The 22,736-nt window shown below is 38.5% G+C and overlaps 1 protein-coding gene across 8 annotated transcripts in view; it reads left to right on the top strand.

Moving 5' to 3' along the window:
• The window catches only part of LOC128874977 (troponin T, skeletal muscle), a 79,709-nt gene extending 78,337 nt beyond the window's left edge, over positions 1–1,372 (top strand). For all 8 annotated transcript variants that reach the window (XM_054120224.1, XM_054120217.1, XM_054120216.1 and 5 more), the window contains one exon: positions 636–1,372. In XM_054120224.1, coding sequence (XP_053976199.1) covers positions 636–916 — 281 coding nt within the window. In that variant the 3' untranslated portion in view covers positions 917–1,372. The remainder of the gene's footprint in view (positions 1–635) is intronic.
• Positions 1,373–22,736: the final 21,364 nt, after the last annotated feature.

Below are 22,736 nucleotides of genomic sequence, written 5' to 3'. Positions count from 1 at the left end.
CTTTGGCTCGTTTTCTGTCCCAAAAGAGCACCTATGGGTTCCCAAGTTCTCGCGTGTCACTATCACGTGCAAACATTTGCGTACGGTTATTTCGTACAAATTTTGACCAAGTATGTAGCAATAATGTATACGTGTGTTTCTTGATTATTTTAATCCTTATAAACGGGACACTATCAGTATAACACTAAAATGATCAAGTCAACCGTCTCGATTGTTGTATTTTTAATTTCTTTTTAAAATGGCCTTTGTCGTAATTTTTGGCGACAATCATGGAAACAGAGCCTTCCTTTAGCCCTGATTATTACCTCTTTGATTATAAATATATTCTGGAATTTTAAGTAGTCTCAGTGTTCCAACGGTATCGAAGACAAAAATTAAAACGAATTCTCGCTGGCATTGTTCGCTCCACAAAAAAAAAAAAAAAAAAAAATGATTGAACACAGATGAGCACAATTTAATTCGAATAAGGAATAATGATTTATCGAGATCCTCAATGTATATTAAATTACAATTTTTATCAAGCAAATATTGGAGCAACGATCCTTCAACTTTTATTCCTCGTTCGATCAATTTGCCCATCTTTGGAGTCGAGTATCATTAATAACATGCACTCGTTTTTTTTTTCAAAATAACAGCGAAGTTGCCGAAATGGTTCGGCGAGAGGCCAGGCAAGAAGCCAGGAGACCCCGAATCACCGGAAGGCGAAGAAGACGTGAAGGCTGCGGCTGAGGACGAAGAGCTGGAGGAGCCACAATTCGAGGAAGAAGAAGAAGAGGAAGAGGAGGAGGAGGAAGAGGAAGAGGGCGGCGAAGGAAAGGAGGGTGAGGGCGAGGGTGAAGAAGAAGAGGAGGAGGAGGAGGAAGAAGAGGAGGAGGAAGAGGAAGAGGAAGAGGAGGAGGAGGAAGAGGAGGAATAAAAGCCTCTTTTGAAAAATCAGCACCTAATCGCAGATTCAATCGATCAATCATCATCAGACAATCTCGAAACATCCTTCGAACCATCGAATATAGTCGTGGCGGCAGTAGAGACGACAATGGCGCGCCGTTGTCCCAGAATCTCGTCGTTATAGGTGGCTTTTCGTTTTCGAGTCTTGCGCGAAATCGGAACAGTTCCGAGAGGACGATACGAAATGTCGACTGCACACTGTATCGCTCTACGAAGAACCTAACTTATAACGGCGACGATTCCGGCAATATAAAACAGTCTGTTACCACTTCTCAGCTGTTCTACTACTACTACTACTACTTCTACTACTATTATTCTACTACTTCTATTGCTACTATAATTATTATTATTATTATTATTATTATTATTATATTGTACAAAATACACGCACACACATTATTAAAATAAAACGGTTTATCGTATAAAATTTGTTGAGCTACGTTTCCCAAGCCCAGGAGAACGTGGATGTAGTCGCGTTTATAATCTAACGCGTTAACTGTCACGTTAGCTTTTGCGAAATTTTCGTGGTTAAGTTTAGGTTCTCGATCGCACACCGACCGTTCTCGCCGCGCTACGCGTCATCCACGCCGAACAAAGTAAACAAACAACATTTACGCTGCTCATCGTCAGTAGCCGCTTGACGACGCAAGAATGCATAGATAGTATCTTTTTTTTTATAATCCGACACACGTTTTTGTTTACATTTCGCGAATGTTTATTAGAAAAACGTACTAAATCGCATGGAGATAGAATCGAAGGAACGTTATATAAAGGTATTTATTTCTTTGACTTACTAGATTGTCCGGGGTCAAGTAACTTTCGACGTCATTCCATTCAACGAACTTGACATCAGCTACGTCGCGTTACGATACCCATGAAACGTGATCGCGTATACATGAAAATCACTGTGGCGGTACTTTTTCTTTCCTCGCGGGTTTATTTTTAGCGCACTCACTTAACCTTTAATATCGCGACGTTCTTCTATTACGAGTGCTACGGGTTGCTCGAAAATAATCGAGATCGTATATCCACCCGGCGATGATTCACGTCACTTTTGTTGACGATACTCCTAACCTTACCTTTCACTGAACGGAGGAACGCCGGACCGCGAATCGACTAAATACGGACTCGTGATGTATCGATAGATTTATGATGCTCCTACAAATGGCGTGCAGAGCGTAACGACATCTCGGAGTGGCGCCAAAATTTATAAACAGGTACAAGACGTCGAAGCGTTGCCAACAAACGTTCCTATTTGAAATAAGCAACACGGCTTCGGCTGGTTAATGATAGCTGGCGTGGGAATTTTAGTACCTTAGGAGATTTCGTACTCGACAGAAATATTCTGCAACTGGAGAATGCAAATAAGGAAACGGTAACTGGTAATCTTCGAGAAATAAACTATCGTGTTTTGTGCCTGCGGTGGACTAGTTTGGATATTTATTACAAGGTAAATTAGTTTCTTTTACGCTCTTCGATAGTAAACATTTTCCATCGCTTCAGGGATGGTTAATAGGAATCGATATAATATTTTCATTCCAAACGAATTCATTCTGTTGTTGACGAATAGGGATTATAAACGAGTTGTTAAGCAACGCTTTTCTGTATAATGACTATCGATCGTCGGTGTCTTTTGTTTCTATTATACGAATTTATTTCATCGACGAGCCATTGTTTCGACTCGTCGTGTATAACGGAATTGTAAAATCGGCGACCGGCATCTGTCGAAAGGAAATCGTGCAAATTTACATGTAGTACCGCGGACCGTTAAAATTCAAGGCAGGCTTCGGTGACGGAACAATGACGCGAAGCATGGAGATAGAACGAACGCGACGCGGTATTGCATTTATGTCTCTCTCGTACTCACACGCATACTTCCGCCGACGTTTCTCATCTTCCTTTCTCTCTCGCACTCGCCTCTCTCTAACTGATCCACTCGCTAGCGATGGGAACGACTCGACACTCGTTTTTTAAACAATTTGAAACCACGTCTCTATCCTGACACTCTGACTGAGTTAAATGAGAAAACAATGTGCATATATCGATTTGTGGTATACAAAATTTAGGTGAACGTCATGGAAATCACTTTTCATAGAAAACAACGACAAATATTATAAAAAACACACTACAATAAAAACATGCCAAGTTTTACGCAAAACTCATACGCGCGTACAAAATAAATGACAAAAATGATAGATTACACTTGAAAAGCATTGTTTCCTTAAACTAACAAATATTCACTCATTTACTAGCTATTCAAGTAAGAAATGAAAAACATTCACTCCGATATAATGAAACTTTTATACCTGTTTCCAATCACACGCGTCGATAAACCCTTTATTCAAAAATCGATAATGCACCGAAGGGATCGAATTCGAGATATCACCGGAACCATCTGGAGGTCGCGCGCGTATCACTCCCATCGCTATCAGCCGCAACTATTTATAATGGGTAGTCGCTGGCTTCAGACTCGTGTTTCTTCTCTGTTCCACGTTTACCCTTACTCGGTTTTTGATCATCCGTCTCTGTTTCTGGTCTGCAGAGCGGTCGTTCTCAAGCTTCGTTAATAGTGTCGCCAAGCATTCGTCCGAGCCAGACTGCGCTGTCCCTTCTCTCTTACCTGTGGGGATCGAAATAGAAACGCGCGAGAGACAGACGCTACACCCACGTCTGTGACAGCGAGTGACCGCGCGTGTGTCTGTGTGCCGTGACCGAACAATAAACAATAACACTAGGCCGCGTGTCACGAGATAACGACTGCCGCGACCTGTTGCCGGTCGTCGAAACGATCCCTTAATCTTCGCGCGTGTTTTTTCGTGGGCTCGAGGAATGCGCGTTTCGTACCGGCTCGCTGCCGCGGGAACGAGAAATCGTGTGTCATGGCGGTGATCGTCGCTCGGAACGGACACGTTCGTGCACGCATGGCTACGATGCTGGCTACAAAGGAGAGGAAAAGAGGAAGAATGAGGAGTTGACTACGAGTCGGTTCGAGCACGAGGAAACCACGTTCGATGAGGTAAGCGTAGAATAGATTCCAACGGTTTTTTCGACGAGCAAAGTGACAGATGTCCGACGATGAACGCTGTTGTCAACCGACGCCGGTGTTGCCTGCGCGACGCTCGACGAATATTTGAGGATCCGTCTGGTAAGAGCCTGAGGCTGACGTCTCGCGCGACAATCGGAGTACGACGGAAATTGACGATTCTTGTCGAGGAACCACCGAACCCGGCTTCGCGGTGGTTCGTGTTAATTCGCGATTTCCCGATAACGGTGGGGAGCACGCGATAAGAGTGATTACGAAATCAACCGTAGCGAAACGTGAGAATAATTGGCACTGCCGCGGACAGGAGTGCAAGGACGGATTATTCCTTTCGTGGCTTTTGTTGTACGATTTTCTCGTTTTCGAATCTCCGACAACCGTGTGACACGTGACGTACGTGGCTTTTTATCATTCTCATAGATCTCGAATTACGTAGACGTAATCGATATAGGAAAGGGCGGAAAAAGTAGGTGGCGCAGTTCATTTGAACCACAGTGTTTATTCTTTGGAGCACTTTGACGCTTGTAACTACGTAATTGATGAGTTGTAGAGCTAATTTTTATTACAAGAGCTAATTTTAAATACACAAATTCCTGTATATTTCGGTATTATTATACAATCGATATCATACGAAGTTTCATTAAAATTGTCGTTCATACTTGTAAGTCTTTTGGCTTTAAATGGCAATATTTATAATCGGCGTACTTTCAAGTAGACATATGAAGTTGAATCTCATTTGCCAGTGGTGACCTTGCCATCACTTGTACGTTCACCTTTCAGGTTTCCATCACGCTCATCCATATTGAGACACTCATTCTTGGTACTTTTATTTTACAGTTTCTGCGTCTTGTTTACTATACATTTATGTTCAACACGTGTCAGGAAATTAGTATTATAGTTTATTTCTTACATAAGTCTCATTGACGTGTTCAGATATAACAAACAGGGAAATGGAGCGCATTTTAGTGCCATATAGTTGACTGAAAATTTTATAATTGTTTTTCATAGGTATTACGTGTTTCAGCAAAACCAATCGGTGTTACGCAATAGACGAAAAAGTTTTTCATCAAAAGTATTTCAAAATGTTTTCACAGGAAGGTACATATATTCTGGTGTCTTATAATATTGCATCCTAAATTTAGTTCAGAGTTGTAGCAAATAAATGCTAATAGTCTTGATGAGATACTCGATTAATTAATCATTTCCTTTCGTCATTAGGTAATTAATCCAATTTAATTTCTAGGAAAAATTAATTCAATTCTGCACATGTGCAATTAAAGACATCTGCGTTTCACCTCGTTAACCGAACGTGTATTTTGCGTTTCAACCTCAAATTGAAGTTATTATGGTATGGCTTAGCTAACCATGAAACAGCAACTAGTTCTCGACGCCCTGCCTACCACAGATAATACTTTAATCGTATGTAATTGTCTTCGGAAGGTCCGTCCGTAATTGTATTTAGTAGATGATTCAGAGAATTTACACCGCAATAACGAGAAGGCCACGTTTCCATTGCAAGCTATTATTGCGACTGCAAAGTCACTCGTACTGGCTGATTTATCGTGAACTTTTCTTATCCTTTACGTCTAGCCAGAAGTAGATAGGTCTACTGTTAGGTAATTGTCGCAGTTTACTTTGATAAAGTTATCTGCGTGTGCGTAAGAAGTTAGTCACCCGAACTTATAGTTTCGTTTAAACAATTAAAAAGTAGCGACGAGTAGAAGTTAACATTTTTTCGCATTTTTCAAGAACTTTGAGGTGCTACTCTTTTTTTGACCGCTTGCAAAGCCTTTTATAATTATTTGAAATAATTGTGAGGTTTATTTTTAAAATAATATAAAATCGGTGAAAAATGGGTGAAGATGAAATAGCAAACAATTCCACACTTGTTATCCAAATTCAAGTTCGTTAGCATTTATCATGCAAAAATGTCTTTCGAAATTTACAATTAGCTCGAGTATTTAATTTTAGAGCACTCATGAATGAAGGGGCTCGTGCATTCTTCGCGAACTTTCAATTGCGACTTTCGTATCCAATTCAAGGATATTTTTGAACGTATGCACTTTGTTATATACTTCACGAATTGTGTTCTGTTTCCTTCTGTGCATTCTTTCCATTCATATCGCTCCCGTATCGTGCTCCTTTCTTACTTGAGATGAAAGTATATTCTTTGGCTGTGTACTTCGCTGTGTATATGAATTTATATCGACGCTTGTGAACCCCTGCTTTTCAGTTTGAGTCGAGATGGAAGCTTTTATCACAGATTATTCTCTAGGATGCTCTTACGTTCGCAGTTTTCGTACACTCGTCTCTTATAGACATGCTATAGAACTATTCTCTACTTCATTCGTTTTGAATATACTTTCATATCGACTTAAGCCGTTCGAACGGGCAGATCGTTTATTTTAAACTCCACGCTACGATGCTTGAGATAAAAAATAAAAAAGCAATCAAATATCGATACTCTTCGTATCAAAATAGAGAACACGTATCGAGATAGAAATTGTTCCACCGAATAAATCATTATTGGAATAAGAAACACGCTTCCTCTATTAACACCGATTGAAAGGACCTTTTCACATCATCGATCGTCGAAAGTGAGACTGGCAATGATATCGACGCTGCTTTTCACCCAGGAAATTAAACAAGAATGGATCAGTTGTCTATGGAACATCAGAAGTCGCTTAGGCGATGCTTCGTTACATTTTCACAATAGACGCCATTCAGGCTGCGCCAGGGGAATACACAAAGCCGAAGTCAGCGAAGTGCATTCCCGTAGGTAAGAGTGTCACGCACGCTGCGAACAAGGAAATGCATACTCTATACATATCGAGATCTCTTGTCTTTGGCATCGTATAATATTCTGTACAAACGCCTGAGAACACTCGCTCTTATAAGAGCAATTAAAAATATTTTGTTTGAACCATCTCCATCTCAAATGGGAGTGCATATTGTTTGTCATTGTTTTACAGAATGGCTCGTTTGTAGTACTTCCTAGTCCATCTTCTTGCGAGCACTTGTGCCGAACACTTTTATCGATATCTAGCATATTACCTTCGGAAAGTTAATTAATTCAATCCCAAAACGAATGAAAAATTTTCTAAAGAATAATGGAGATAACTAAAAATAACTTAAACTAAAAATAGTTTAATCGACGTAAAATTTTTATCAGGATTTATACCTGTTCAATTTGAAAATGTGTAATCCGTACCAATGTAATATTAAATTAGTTCTGCATAATTCATAGGCATTGTTTCGCTCTTCTAAACGTATTCGAAACAGATTCGATTTGACAGTACAATGTACAATTCACGCAGCTCTACGGACATCCAACATAATGTACATAAACTTCGACAAAGCTGTATTGATTCACTCAGTCATTGAAAATCAATCCCATAACACATCTTGCATAATTCACACTGCTGCCCTATGAATTAGATCGATCCGATCGTACATCCATTAACCTATATAGGATCATGGGCGATTCAAATGGAAACATTTGAAATCTTCGCTATTAAACGACAGTATTCAGATTCATGTGGCTTAAATTAACGTTGCATAATCGATGTTGGATTTAGAAACATCCTATCAGACACAGCAGGTTACTTTGGATTGTTTATTATCTTTGAAAATGTTAGGAGCCACTGCGTTTCCAAAACCTTTTTATGTCACAAATTAACTATAATTTCAATAAATTACGTCAGCTTATTTTTCTCTACATAGTTCTTAAAGTTTACACAAAAAAATCAAGAATCATATTTTAATAGCAGGCTGGCTATTTTAACAAATGTTTGGGCAATAAATACGCGAAACAAATGCAATGACTCCAATCAAACTATTCGACGAAGGAATTAATTATTTAGTTATAAATATAGAATTATTCAGAGTGTTCATCTGTACAGATTGTTTTGATCTCGATGAGATAGAGCGATAGATCCACCACAGCCGGATCATAATTGATCTGGACCATGTTGTCAATAGTAGCAGTCTAGATTGGTTTTACCTAATCTAGAGTTCTCTGGAACCGTCATAAGCTGTGACGGTGAAGTCTGCGCAGATTCAGTGCCAGTTCCAAGAATTCATTTAGTGCTACCTTTGACGTGAGATTCTGCATAAGTTTACGTCACGTCTAGATAAGACATAGATGGATTACTGGAGCTTCTGCTGACTCAGTGTAGTGGTATGTAATTCTGTTCTAGTGGGTGAGATTAATCGAGTCTACTTTAAGAAACTTTACAAAAATGAATAAGGAATGTGAAATATCCTTTTTTTTTTTAATAAGGAGCTTCTTCTGCCGAGAAGATCGAATTTGAAAGCAGCCAGTTCTATTAGCTTCAACTTCACGGATTTCTCTGCACGTTCTTGTTTTATAGAAGCCAGCTGACTCTCAGCCAGGACTCAATACACTCGATACCTGCAATCTAAGAGTGGCGCGACATGATCTCGTTTATTCAGGACTTAATAAACCCTCTATATTGACAACCTACGCTTGAAGTCAACCCACACGACTTCGCCCACGAGTCAATACCTCGGTTACTAACAATCTAGGAGTCGTCCTACGCGATCTTACTGGCCTACGATTCAAGAGAATTGATAAGGGATCGATTGGGTCTTGTTAGGTCCGAGGCTCTCTATAATGCTTCGATTTTCTTGGTATAAAGTGGTCGGAAATGCAAGTTACATGGATACGCCACTTTGATGTTGAAGTTTCGTATCATCGACAGAGAAAATTAGTTTCGATTTTAGTTATGCTATTGTCATCTTAATCACAGTAAATATGTGTTCTGCTCTGGAAACTCCAACTCCATTCTATTACCGTTATTTAGTTAACTTGTATTTCGAGTAATTAGTCACTTTTTGTTCTGTGCATTGTACGATAAGGACTTTCAGTATTCCTGCAGCACGATGCGTTCGCGAGAGGAATATGAACTGCTCGCACGTTTCTGTTCATAGCCAGACGTGTACGTGCTAAGTTTGAAGCTCGATATAATCATGTAGGAATACACAATCTTTACAGTTAAGGCTGGACGGAAATGAAAGTGAGATTACGTGGTTACTGTCATCTTACACGTGTGACGATCCAAAATTACATCATCCCCTAAATATCTCATATGTATCAAATTCTGTCCAATTTTGAGTGTGCTTCAACGAAATTTCAATGGACATCTAGTTATCCTTCGATACGCTTTCGATTCTCGCACTTTTAGTATATAATTGCAGTCGTTGCGTCTAGAAAGTTGCGTAACCACTTACCGAGTACCTTTCACAGTCTAATGAATGCAGGATTCAATCTTCTGCTATACGTATAATAATTTTGTAACGTGTGACGTATATTGAAATGTCGTAGGGATCCCTTTAACGCTCCTATATGAGCAGGATTAAAATGTCAGTTCATTTCAAAGGAAGCCCGTCTTTCGACGGAATCCTCTTTGTTTTATCATCTTCATTTCTCGTCCGTGAATCGACGTTAATAGCACTCGTACGGGACTCATTACCAGAAAGTGAATTCAATTTTTGTATCGATCCTGGTTTATGGTTTCCTTCAAGGAATTACAAATTTTAAATATATTGTGTACATTTATGTGCAACGTTTCTTTTATGATCCACTGTGTTGCATCATGTTAAGTTATTTGTAGTGCAAAGGATCAATTGTTGGTATGAAACATTAATTTTCTTAAGAAATTCATTATTTTGAACTAGAAAACAATGTTAAAGTTGATGTATATTATAATGTAGAGCAGACCAGGAGGTTTAGATTGCATCAGCCGCAGCTCGTATATGTATTCAGTGTATTTAGCGCAGTATAATCGCATTATCAGTATATTTACATTTAGCGTGTTCACATCATATGCTTGTTTCGGAATATATTCTCTACGTTCAGTTCTAGTAGTAAAATTTCTTCCCTGACTGCAATATCAACCGCAATATTTTTATATTTGGCGTCCCGTTTCTTAGAATTTTGGTTTTATCTCTGTTCGAGTTCAATATTTCTACATTTTTTCCAGAAAATATTTTTGGATGTCGCCTAACGTACATTGTTCTGAATAATAACTCCTATACTGACAACTCGAGTACGTAACTTAGCGTCGTACTTACCAAAAATGAAAAAGAAGAATTTTTTAAAATTCCATTCGGTCTCTCACCTCGGTCTTTACTTTTCTCTGTCGAACGATCGTTTCCCACGAGCGTTCTCCGTTTGTAACATACCGCATGCGGAAAGTACCGTGATATAGGATAGCCCCTAATGGCATTATGGCATTATACAAAATAGAATTGGGTGCTTGCGGGATTTCAGAAGCCGTAACAGTTAACGATGCCTTGGGCTACTTCGAGCGAGCCAGTTGAGCAAAATTTGATAGTGAGACCAGTCTGTGAAGTACTCTCGATCGCGCATTCTTCGTCGTTTGTTCTATCGTGGCTCATAGTCGGTTAAAACCATCGCAAACGGGGGGATAGACGTTTCGTTGGGATGGTAATGCTACCCTCGGGCGAGTAGCCCTTTCTTCGCAATCGGTAGACAAGAAAATATCGGCGAAAGCATGGCGGACGAGGAAAATAAAGAAGAAACGGAGCGGGAAGAGGATAACGAAGGGTGAGGACGAACATTTTTTTCATGGATAATCGTGTGTAGCTCTTTTCTCCTGTATACTTAATTTTTTTCTTGCTATAGCTGCCAGAGAACACCTTTCTTCACGGCGAGTTAGCCATTCACCTGATGGTACTTAAAGGGCGTACACGCAGTTATTAAGAATTTTTTTCGAACATTTAAATACATATTTTAATCGAAACAAAGCGCCGTATATATAGCTTCGTATGACGAGTGAATTGATTTCTCGTTAAATAAATATCAGTACTCGCAGATTAAAATATTTCATTATTCGTCCTCGCGAAATAGTTCCTTCCTTCATCGAGAGATGCTTCCAACGATCGAAGCCCGATTATAATAATTCGGTACGAAATCGACCGTGCACGCGTACGTACCGCGCGAACCACGCATGCGAATGTAAAGGTGAATCAACTTCACGAATGATGGACGTAAATGAACTTTTCGTGCGGCGAGTACAAATGTCAAGTACTTTGGTACAGTGCGGAAGAGTTCGCGGGTCTACGTGAAATGAACTTCGATTTCGAGTTATATCGTTCCGTTATGCGGATTCTTCCTGTGCATTGGTTGTTTTTTTTTTTTATTTATGCTGTGCGATATTACAAAAAGGGATTGTACGCTTGAATAACTAGAAATTTTGAAAAATCCTTTGAAATACGTTTCAATATAACTGCACTACGCTGAAATTTGTAGAAAATCTGAGATGCTGCCCCATTTAGTGGGGAATGGTCCTATTGTTTCGAGTGATGGAAGTTCCACTTTACTGGTTACTCTGGACTGTAACTGTTTACGTAACGTTCCTTACCGTTGCTTTTTCTCTGGTTTCTCGATAAAGAACGCTGTTTATTTTCACGGAGTTCGTTTCGTTGCTCGGCTGAGCGTTACGGTACCAACGTTGCCGTAGTAACCGATGTTTATTGTTAGACGCGAAACATTGAGACCCTATGGCTCGGAGTTGTCAATTAAATTTCACCTGGCGCGCCGGGAACCGAGTAGCGAAGTTCCCAGTGACACTTTAGCCGATTCCACGCGTTACAGCGTTTTATTTTATCCGAGTCGTTCCCGTTCGGATCTGGTTCGCTCCGTTTTCGATTCCAACCACGAAGGAGGTGTTCTTGAGGACTATTCCTTCTTTTGCCGCTTCTTCCATTTATACCCGTGTTTCTTTCAGTCCTTTCATCCAAACCACGTTATACTTTCTTCGTTATTTTATACTTTCTTCCTCGTCCCTTGTATTTTTTCTAACGGAGTTCGTGTTTCAACCGAATTAAAACACGACCCTTTCAAGGAGCATTTAAACGAATTCGAACACAAAGCTCCGTAGGCGTTGCCGCGGTGGGTATTACGTATTTATAATACCGTTCCACGTCCGAGAAGTTAACTTTTTCATTCATTCTGGACGCCAGGAAGCCGGTTAAATTAAATACAAAAAGACGAAGTTTCAGGGAGAAAGAAAGTCTCGTTCGAAGAAAAACGACGTTCGTCGATCTGCTCCGAGGCGCAGAATAGAATCGCAACGCACAGCTGAAAATAATTAGAGGATCAGCCACTCGAATGACTTTATAATGCCAGAAGAGCATAGATACGCCGGACGAGGTAGAATTTTCGGCGGAAATATTGAAAATATCCTCCATCCTTCGGACTTTATCCGCGTTTGGAATTTTCCAGCGATCCTCGAATTCTTTTGAGAAGCGAACCGCAACGGAATTATATCTACGGACTGCTGAGCATGATCTTACGCCAAAATATATGTAGGATATCTTGCTAACACAGCTCGACCGTTTCTTGGCGATTTTTGCTGAAGTGAAAATATGAGCGAGTTCTGGTGGTGTTATATAGACGAACTGCGATAATCTTAAAAGAATGTATGTTACCGATCGCGGACGGACCATATCGAATTTGTTCGATTAAAATGCAGAAACCGCGATAAAAAAGCTGCGTCGAGGTGAAACGACAGAGTTTGCAGCTAACTGTTCTAATTATATTTTTGTAGGAAGAAGGGGTGTATAATACGTACGTTCCTCGTTGAAAAAGTTAGCTTTTCCATTTATACCGCACGCAAGGAAACCGTTTAAATTAAAGACAGGAAGCTAAAGTTTCAGGGCGAAGGAAACTTTCTTCAAAGGAAATGGCGCTTATCGATACTTGCAATGCGCGGAGTAAAAGCTTCTTAAATGACTTTATAATTGCGATAAATACACTTGCAATATTTCTTCTTTTTATTCGATCCTTTTTGTATGTATGGACGTAGTAATACAACGTAGATATACACATATATTCCTATAATGTTATTATTAATTAATCACTAAATATTATAATGCATTATATCAAAGTTAATACGATGAGTGAGACGAACTCTAAGACGAACAGAACTTGCAGACTTTAAAGAATTGCCCATTGTGGCTTTAAACGTGGTTCTCCGTAGCAATCGATGTGTTTAAAGTGCAGTGCGCGAATTTGTGGAAAGGATACTTTGGCTCCATTCGCGATGGTCTTCAGAATTGCTATGGCTGGGTTAGAAAACGACAGCAAGAGTCCTTTCAGGCATTCGCATTACACATTTACCAGAAAGTTCCGCTTTCCGATCGCCGATACGTGGCTCTCGACCATTTGCTCGCATTTGCCTCGCGGTATCGGCGAATCCTTGGAGCTGACTCTGTAAAATGCAGAGCGTCGCGATCGAGCACGGTAAAAAGCTGGGGCATTCGCTATAATTTATCGCCCTTCCGTGAAAAACCCGCTCTCCATTACCATCGATTAGCGATCGCGTTCAGAATTCATGCTTGGGCGTTGTAATCCCTTGCGAGGCACGATTACGTTTCTCTTGTAGAAATTAAAGTGGGACATTCAAGCATTTATATATTTCTATTTATCCAGCGAGTCTCCGAAAGCACGTTGATTCAACTCCACGCCGCAATCCCTTGGTTTAATTTTCGTAATCCGCTGTGTACCCCTTGCGAAAGGATTCGAGGAATGTTGCTGAGGGTCTAGTTAGTAAGAAACATAATATTTCTCGTATATTAATTTCTGTATAATTCCTCGCAATATAACGTGTAATATTTCCAGATATCAAAGGTGACCGAAGTCTAAAAATTGAAAGGTTTAAGATAAAATAATTCGCGAAACGTTGCAGAGCTTTGGTAGTGTTCACGCATTGTCCTTTTATTACGTGCTGAGATTGCAAAAGAATCTAGTAAGCACCAAACGAAAGCGAATGGCGCGTTAACGTGCATACATATTCATGCGTTCGAAATTAAATGGGGTTTGGCAAACATGCCTGTTTAAAATGGTGATTTTATAGTGACGTCGCTGAATATCGTTAATTAAGGAAATTAGAAAAAGAATGGGACGAGCTGATTTGCAACTGAAAGTTAGATAATCAGCAAGTTAATTAACGATCGCTATCGAGGGTATATTTGGTCTAACAAATCGCATAACCATGGAACTTTTTGCAACCAGTCACCTTGGCTGTGTAATAGCATAAATTAATATGTTTTGGAGTGGTAGTATTCCATAGTTGATAAGGAAATGACAAGTTTCTATAATCGTGGAAATTTCTTGCAACGAGGGATCTTGGAATGAATCCCTTATCAACGACAAGGTGGAGAACAAATGCAGTTACGACTGTTTGATGTGATATCATCATACATAAATTCCGAATATTTGGAAAAATAGTCAATATTTGAAAGCATTTGTTGTATACACATTAAATTCATTTTCGTATAATATTCAAATCTGTACTAATATTTGAAAAACTCTTTGTTTTGCTGTTTCATCTAGTCAGTCTAAATATGTATGTTAATTATTCGGATCTCTTCTGACGCAATCAACGACAGGAATCACAGATTGAATACGATTTTCCATAATTGTGTTTACCGTGTGATTTTCCAAGAAAAATTTCCGTTCCATCAGAATCGCACCCAGTCGTTAGTAAACGGAGAAATCTTTTCATCTGCATTCGTAGAACGTTCGCCCGGATAAGAAAGTTGGACGAAATATCGACATTTCCGCAATTTCTTGTCGGGCACCGTTAATCCTCTTTTCCTTCGTGTGACTTCTCGAGATCTCGTAATTTACTTGAAACAACCTTGGACGGCTAAGGCAATTAGGAAGATTATCGGTGTATATTCTCTGCTGGGTCAGTTTCAGGAAACGTTCTCTTGATGGTGTTGTTATTCGGCGCCAGGGTTCACCTAGTTTACGCGCGAGATACGGTCCTGGCGAATCGATTATCCTTGATGAAGGTATAAATTCCTGAAAGCGTTGCTCCATTTTAAGGTAATCTCATCCATCGTTGGACGTTGATGCGAACAACTGCACCCTTTCGGAGAACGTTCATCTTGTAGCGTTGTAATCTACCTCGCGTTTAAGAATATTGTCTACTCCACTGGTATTGTACCTGCTCCTGTGCTTATTTTGCTCTGATAAGCACAAGATAGCCAATCCCGAAATGGATAACAATAAATACAATCTACCGAAATCACTCTCGCGTATAGGAATTGTTAGTGACTCAAAATGTGAATGTCAACTTTGACATGTAAACTTTGTAAAAGGTTTCAAAGGTTAAATTAATAAACAAACAAAAAAATATCGGTTCTCGTGGTAGTCAGGTAGTTTTGGGTTTATTTTGAATTTCTACTGTAATAAATACAGTAATAAATAAAAATATTTACACCATCTTCTATATTATTTTCTGATGAAATCATGCGTTCACATTTTAAAAAAAGCTTGCATAAGAAAAGAAATACCTGAACGATTAGCAAACTCCTTCGCCAGTTTTAATTGCCATAATTTCTTTGTTTTTCCAGTATTTTTTCTTGACTCCCTATGATTACACTTAAGAAAATGTCTTGGATCTTGCATCGATACTTTGAAGGCCATAGCTGGTGATCACGCGATCACGACTATCTATGGCAAATGATCTCGATCATTCGTAATCATGCTATTAGAAGAGTTGACGCACTTGAGAACCGTCGGGGTATAAATTTTGTGTCGAAATAAACTTGTTTATGGGACGAGTCTTTATTAGGTGAAAAAGAGAGTTCGTGGAGATTTTTACGGATAAGTTTGCTAATTTTTCATAAATTACGCACGTTCAGCGACTTGTTTATTTTGGCGATTAGGGGAACGATAATTTCACGCTGAGTTAAATTTATCTGAAAGCAGAGATATTGAAACACACGAAGATTTAATCATCACTGCTGCATACTATATATTCGTAGAAAACAAATCGAAGGTCGAAGGCTGAAGAGAACTTATTGAAAGGGTTCGAGAAATCTTATTTTGAAAGTTTCTCTACAGTTCGCTACGGCAATTTCTTCTATATACAATCGCTATATTATCTTAATTAAATAATAGAATTTGATAAAAGTAGATACCTTTGATCCGTCTATTTTAACTTATGAGTCAACTAGTGACTATAATGATATCAATAATTCTATTACGTCCTATTGAATACAAGTACAGGTGACGCGACTAAGTTTCAATGTTATTTTCCATGAAAATGAATGTACAAGTGGAAGACATCTGTTCTAACATTTATGCTTATTTAGACATCTGGAGTTTCTACTTGTTCTCTAGTCCTTCAGTCGCTTCTAACTGCTTCTTAATATTACCCTTAGTATTCGTCGGTAGTATTCTATTTTCATTTTTATTTTGTAGTTAATATAATGAGAATATTATAATATTTAGGTGGTTGGCTGACGAAACGATGAATCTACAGGACGTTTTCTTCGATTTGATCGTTTAAAAATTTGTCTATTTCTTTTTTTATTTGAGGATACCTAAATGCGAAAGTAGAAGATTTTTTGTTTTAAAGGAACATTCTAATAATTATATAAACACTTTTTTCAAAGTCTGTTATCTGTTGTCGTCAAGGATTGAAAGAATCGAAGACCTTTCAAACGCAGTAGAATTTTGCTCGAATGATTTCCATTTTGTAAAAGTCTGTTTTGAAATACTGGACACCGTAAGCAAAACTAGAAAAATGTCGCCGGCACTTCGAAGCGTTACACGGCTCAGCGAAGGAGAGGGAGAACCGGTGAGAGACAACAAACGAGAAAGAAAGACGAAAAGCGCTATAGTGTTCCTTCTGAAGGCTTCAAACGCAGTACGGCTCGCGGTACCGATTCGTGGACCGTGTATCTCCAGCGATCGATCGCGAGCGATCGAGAACCCTCGAGTGCGCTTTCTGAAACGGTGGTGATTTATTAATTGTTCGCGAGTAGGAAGAATATTGGAGAGTAGGCGTCAAATTCAATTCACTTTGTACTCCAGCGTTTCCCAAACTGTGTTCCGTGTGACATGACCAGGAGTAATACGATTAATAATTCAACACTGGCAGGATTGATAGGTTTCTGTTCACTTAAAATTGCTGCCCTCGTCGTTTTCACTCGAGCGTAATTTTGTCGTTGTTTGTTACCTTTCGAAGATTTCTTTTGCTGAAGATATTCCAAGTTCTTAAAAGGTGGAGAATAGAGATGATTACAGAATACATTCTTTGGATGAAAATTACTCCGCTAGCCTTACATCGAGAAATTGCATTTTACATAATTGGAACGTATCGATGCGCAAAATCGGTTCGAAGAGAACGACCCTACAGGTTTACAGTCTAATTGAATTTGTATTGTAATTGAATTTGTGTCCACTTGGCAACGGATATCTATATCGTTAATACTCGACAAAGTGAATAAACTCACCTTTGTGCAGCGAGATTGTCTCATATACATGAAATATAGAACAATGGTGGCCAAATTAATATCTACAAATACCATTAAATTCATTTGTTCCTAAAACCTTTCCAAGCTCCTTTAAATCTGTTTATTCGGACGTACCGGTTACAAAATACGCTTAAACGTTGCACTTTGGACAGTTTAATTTCTACTCTCTGGTCAAATTTCTGTTTACCCTGCGTTTAATAGACTGCATTGTGTTTACTTTGCGTACAGTAAAAGGATACATTTGCGAGGGATATACATGTCAAATTTGCGTTACAAGAAGCACATTGAAAGTGATGATAAATTGATTCGTTTCTTATTCTTGTTCGCGTGGAATGACTTCTAGAAAATAATTATACTTTATGTATTAGGAGATATTTAAAGTATAAAATATAAAAACAGTTACAAATGGTTTTCTATGGTTTTAAGTGAATTGAAATAAATATTTGAGACTGTAATTTTTTACTCGTATGGTACGAAACGTGTATCTAGATTGGGTTCATCACTCAAGTGGACGCGCGTCAAATGGTCGAAAGTTTTTGTCGTTTTGCTGGGCTGTTAGAAATCGATTCTTCCAATCTCGCAATTTGTCGCAATTCCAGAGTCAGTATGTGCTCCGAACCATCGTTGATATTTAGTTTCGTGTTCTGCAATCACGTTAAAGCAATTCAATTTCGAATTGATTGTTAGATGGGAATACATCACTTCATTCTTTGAAGAAACAAACGCTAACTGCTTTAAAACTTGCTACGAACAAGAGAAACACATTTTTATTTGTTACTCGTTCGATGGAAATTCCAATCTGAGCTATAAAATGGAGTTACAAGGGATTTTCTAAAAGGAGCATTAGAATTTTTTTTTTTTCTAAAAATTATATCTGTTTCTCACCTTTAATAGTACTCGTGTACATTTTTATTTAACATAAACGAATCAGATGTATCCCATAGCACTCCGATTTTATTAAAATATTATTTTAATAATTTTTTATTAAAATATTAATTAAACATGGTGCATAAAAGCTAATCGTCGTTAGTCGTAGAAAATTAATTATTTGGACGAAATCTTGGTTATCGATGTAGAAATTGAGTCGACGTCACATTGCTGTTATCTGTTGCAATGCATAATTGCGGCCTGCCGGCCGCATAATTCTGTGTTATGTGTCACGCAACGTATTAATTCAACCGTAACAAATCTGCGTTCATGGACGCTTCATTCAGTTTGCTTTTACTGCGATATCCATTGCTTTTTCCGTACTTCGTTCTATTCCGATCGATTAATCACCTTGATCTATAATTTCAATCTCGAATTCGTAAATAACGCGAAAAGCATTCGGTTTTGTTTCGTTCATATTTTGTTTTATTCATTATTTCACATTTCTATGTAACAGCTATTACACAAACAGTATTTAATCAAGCATCGATCGTCCAAGTTTATTAACATAAAAAGCACTTAAGCGACGCTAAATGATGAAATACGTGTAACTGTTCATCGCACGTTGTACGCACTAAATATTTATATTATCCTTCATTTTGCACACAGAACACGATATTAATTTAGTTATCGCTTCCAGGGGTTAAATTGTAATCAGATTGGCATTACATAATTTGATTCAATTGTTGGTTAATCAGAGGGTTAATTGCTTCAGTGAAACCATTGAAATCCATTATAAAAAGTTCATTATATTACAGTATTGTATTTGGCAGTATAAAGCAACTCAGCTTATTACATCGTGAGTTTTTGCTCGCGTATTTGAAATTTCATACCTCTTCTGTCATCGTTACTCAATTTTTTGTACATTGAAATAATTGTAGGTCTCGTAGTAATATTATTCATAAAATACACAGTACAATAATAAATATATAATACGTAAAATATAATAGAACTACTCCAACACAATTTCATTTATCATTGACACAAACAAGAGCAAACAAAGTAAAATATATTCCAATCTCGTTGCATATTGGAGCTATTAAGTATTTAAGTGGAAGCCAAACGAACGTCCAAGTTGAGCGACGTACAAGAAGTAGGTCAGAGTCTTCCTTCCAAAACAAATGGTTTGTTTACGTACCCGAATCCAGTCAGCGTACTTGGGACCGCAGACTTCAAAACATTTTGAAAGACGAAATAGGCGTGTCAGGCATTTGTCCTTGGTCGAATGTCGCGCTCATACCGCAATAATTTACATTACTTTTCCACTTCTATCGTTCTCGTTATCGCGACCTGTTAATTTACGTACTTGGTCGTTCTTGCTTTGCATTCATTAGCTAAAATTCGAGTATTCTGTTCGTTAATCGGTATGTCACGATCTTCAAACATTAATCCCCTAAATAATATACCTGGAAACAATGAGTGAACATCGCCGATGGCGCTGCTTTCGCTACAACGTGTGAAACAAATTTGCAAAATGTTATTCCTCGTTCAGTTCGTGACGAACGGATGACCGTTTCAGTGAAAAAGAATTCGTGGAAGAATTCTTAAAAGAGAACTGTGCCGTGCAACTGTAGTAATTTCAAATAGTAGGTTATTGTGCCGATGATATAATAGTTGGATAAAATCGTGAATAACAGTGGCATAACTATCAGTGAAATTGTACCTGGGAAGGTGATCGAGAAAGGAAAGTGCACAGCGCATCTGCGATCATTGCGGTCACGTTTCGTATCATCTGATAACGGTTGCAACTTCTGCGAAAATGTTTATCGAATGCATACCCTGGCTCAGTTGTCTCCGATGCAAGACGTCCTCCCCGGAATCCTTAAAAGTCCATGGATTGAGTTTCAAGTGAGTCTTTTTAAAGTGTTTTAACAACGATCGTTTTTGAATGTGTCATTTGTTTCAATTATTTTATCGAGATATACCCTTGTCGAGCAAAATTCCTTGTTCCTTGTTCGTGGCATTTGTAGCGCATAATTTTGTAATTTTGTAATTGGTAATTCTAAGCTACAAAATTTCTTAGCGTATTACATCGATTTTTAGTACTTTTATGTGCTTCTCGTTATTATCTATGAAATTATTAACTGTTACAGTGTTGGTTTGAATTAACAACCGAGGAAGAGAAAGAACAGTGATGGCACTTTTAATTTATGCACGTTTCAGTCTCACTATTTTGAGAAAAAAACTCTACAAATCTCTACTGTCCTGTAGTTTAAATGAGAAATGTTTTTCATGTCATCACATTAAAATAAAATCAAGTTAATTTATACAAAGCTAACATATGTTTATTTATTTTCTACTCTTCTCTACACAAGACAGAACTACACAAGCAGATACGTCGTATCGTTACAATTTTATAGTTCAGTAATTATTTCCTCATTAATGTTCCATAGAAGTCCAAAGTATCAGGTAGTCGAGACATAAACAGCCTAACGAGACAAGTTTATATTTACAGTTGCTTCAACGTCCAAATGAATTATGCATATCGTCGATGTTTGCTAACGATACTTGAAATAAATGTATTTTAGTAAGAAAGAGAAGCTACGTTTCTAGTTAGTTCTTCACGTACATGGAACAGTCAGCGTGGCTATATTTTACACGGCTGGTACAGTTTCTCGAAGCTGCGAAACTTACACCGCCATGAGCGCCATGCAAGTGTACATGCCACGAGCAAACCCGAATAAATTTGCATAAATTGTCATGTGTCAATTTACAAAGCGTATCCCGGTGACAATTTCATTTGAATATCAGCGAATGTTTCGAGTCTCGCAGCGAAAACTTGCTACCAGTTTCGTTCGATCGGCGCAGTGCACCATTAATTTTCACGGTGAAATTAACTTGGGCATTATTTATCTTCTATTACGCTTGAAAGTTTCAAAGACATTCGACAATTGCTTTTAGATTATTTAGCAATTTTTTAATTTGGATGTATCAACACGAGGTTTACGGAGGTTCGAGTAATTGTATTTTTAATTATTAAGCAAACCCAAAGGGAAAATATTAAACTTTGTGAATTCTTATTTAATATTTATGGTTAAGGTTCTCCGGTGTGTATATTAAAATAGTACCGACTACTTGTATTTTTAAATTAATGAACATCGTTATTATTTTCATGAGTATTATTTAAGAAAATACAAAAAGTTTCCACGATAGTTCTTCATTAAAACTGATGGCTTTTCCGTGTTGGCTCTGTTTGCATCGCGTATGATGAAATTCATATTTTTTCTGTATCTGTAAATAAAATGCTGCTTCTCGATAGGAGAATTTTAAGCAGTCGGATACCACGAATTCGTGTCATGTAAATGTCTCCTATCGCGTGGACCGAGTTTCTGCAAGGTATTAGTAAATTCTCGGAACTTCGGGTGTCTTGAAATTTACTCGGAACTTGTTCCTCCAAACTCTATTCGAATTCTCTGAAAAAGCGATCGTGGGTCAAGGACGGTCAAACATGGAATATATCATTCAAGTGTCTACCGCGACTACGTTGACGTATTTTGTTATTAAAAAACCAAAATCCTAAAGCCTCCATCGTCAAGCCTTTATTTCTCTCCACTTCTGGCAACAATGGAGTTCAACGTATTCGCATTTACATTTAAAATTGGGGCAGACACCATCTCGATGCGGTGAAAATTTGACGAGTTGTATACGACTGGCATTCTTGCCTGCGATGGATTTCGTTCCGTGACCGGCAGGTATGGGTCGCGAGTTTATTTCAGCGTTGGTTTTCGCGTGCACCGTGTATCGCTGTCGTCGTGAATTAAGGCTGATTCACACCGTGCGTCGAGTTACCGTGCGTCCACAGTTCATAAAACATTCATCAAAGGGACCGGCAGTCGCGTTGGAACGGTGACAGACAATGGGAGTAGTACTCTGGTGAAAAATTTAACAAAAAATTGCTTCAACGAACGAAAGACGAGCGATTGGCTGACGGATAGTGTGAATCCAACGACGAGTGTCCGATAATGATCGATTTCCTATAGCCTCCATTGTATTCGTCTTGTTTCACGGAAGAACTGCTGATTGTTAGGTATTGATATCACGCTTTTGAACTTGGAAGGATGGTTAGAATTAAGGGTATCGATCAGCTCGAATTAGCCTCACTCACTTACCCTCGAGGAAGTTTGAATAAAACGATATGGAGTGATTGACCAAGGTTGCAGTTAATTATTTTGCTACGATATATATGGTCGTCGAAGCAAGTGAATAGATGAATGACAATAAAAATTGAAATGTAATAAAATTGTTTTTGAAGACTACCTAATATGGATCCTGTATGGATCCTGCATCGTTGCAGCTACCAGCTACGAAGTACCATTTAGGCGTGGATCGAGGGTGGTTAGGCAGGGCAAGGTTTTCGGAAATTGTGCTTCGACGCGTGATTCGCATTCATTGACGCAGAGTTACGTTGACGCAGGGCTCGGATGACGTACAGACTGTGTAACGCGTCAAAGGGTGAAAATATCTGGGACGGATTACATATTACAATAGGGAGCCTTTGATT

The sequence above is a fragment of the Hylaeus volcanicus genome, chromosome 4, assembly GCF_026283585.1.
Source record: "Hylaeus volcanicus isolate JK05 chromosome 4, UHH_iyHylVolc1.0_haploid, whole genome shotgun sequence".
Classification (NCBI taxonomy): Eukaryota; Metazoa; Arthropoda; class Insecta; order Hymenoptera; family Colletidae; genus Hylaeus; species Hylaeus volcanicus.
This window is presented reverse-complemented; position numbering and strand designations above follow the sequence as displayed.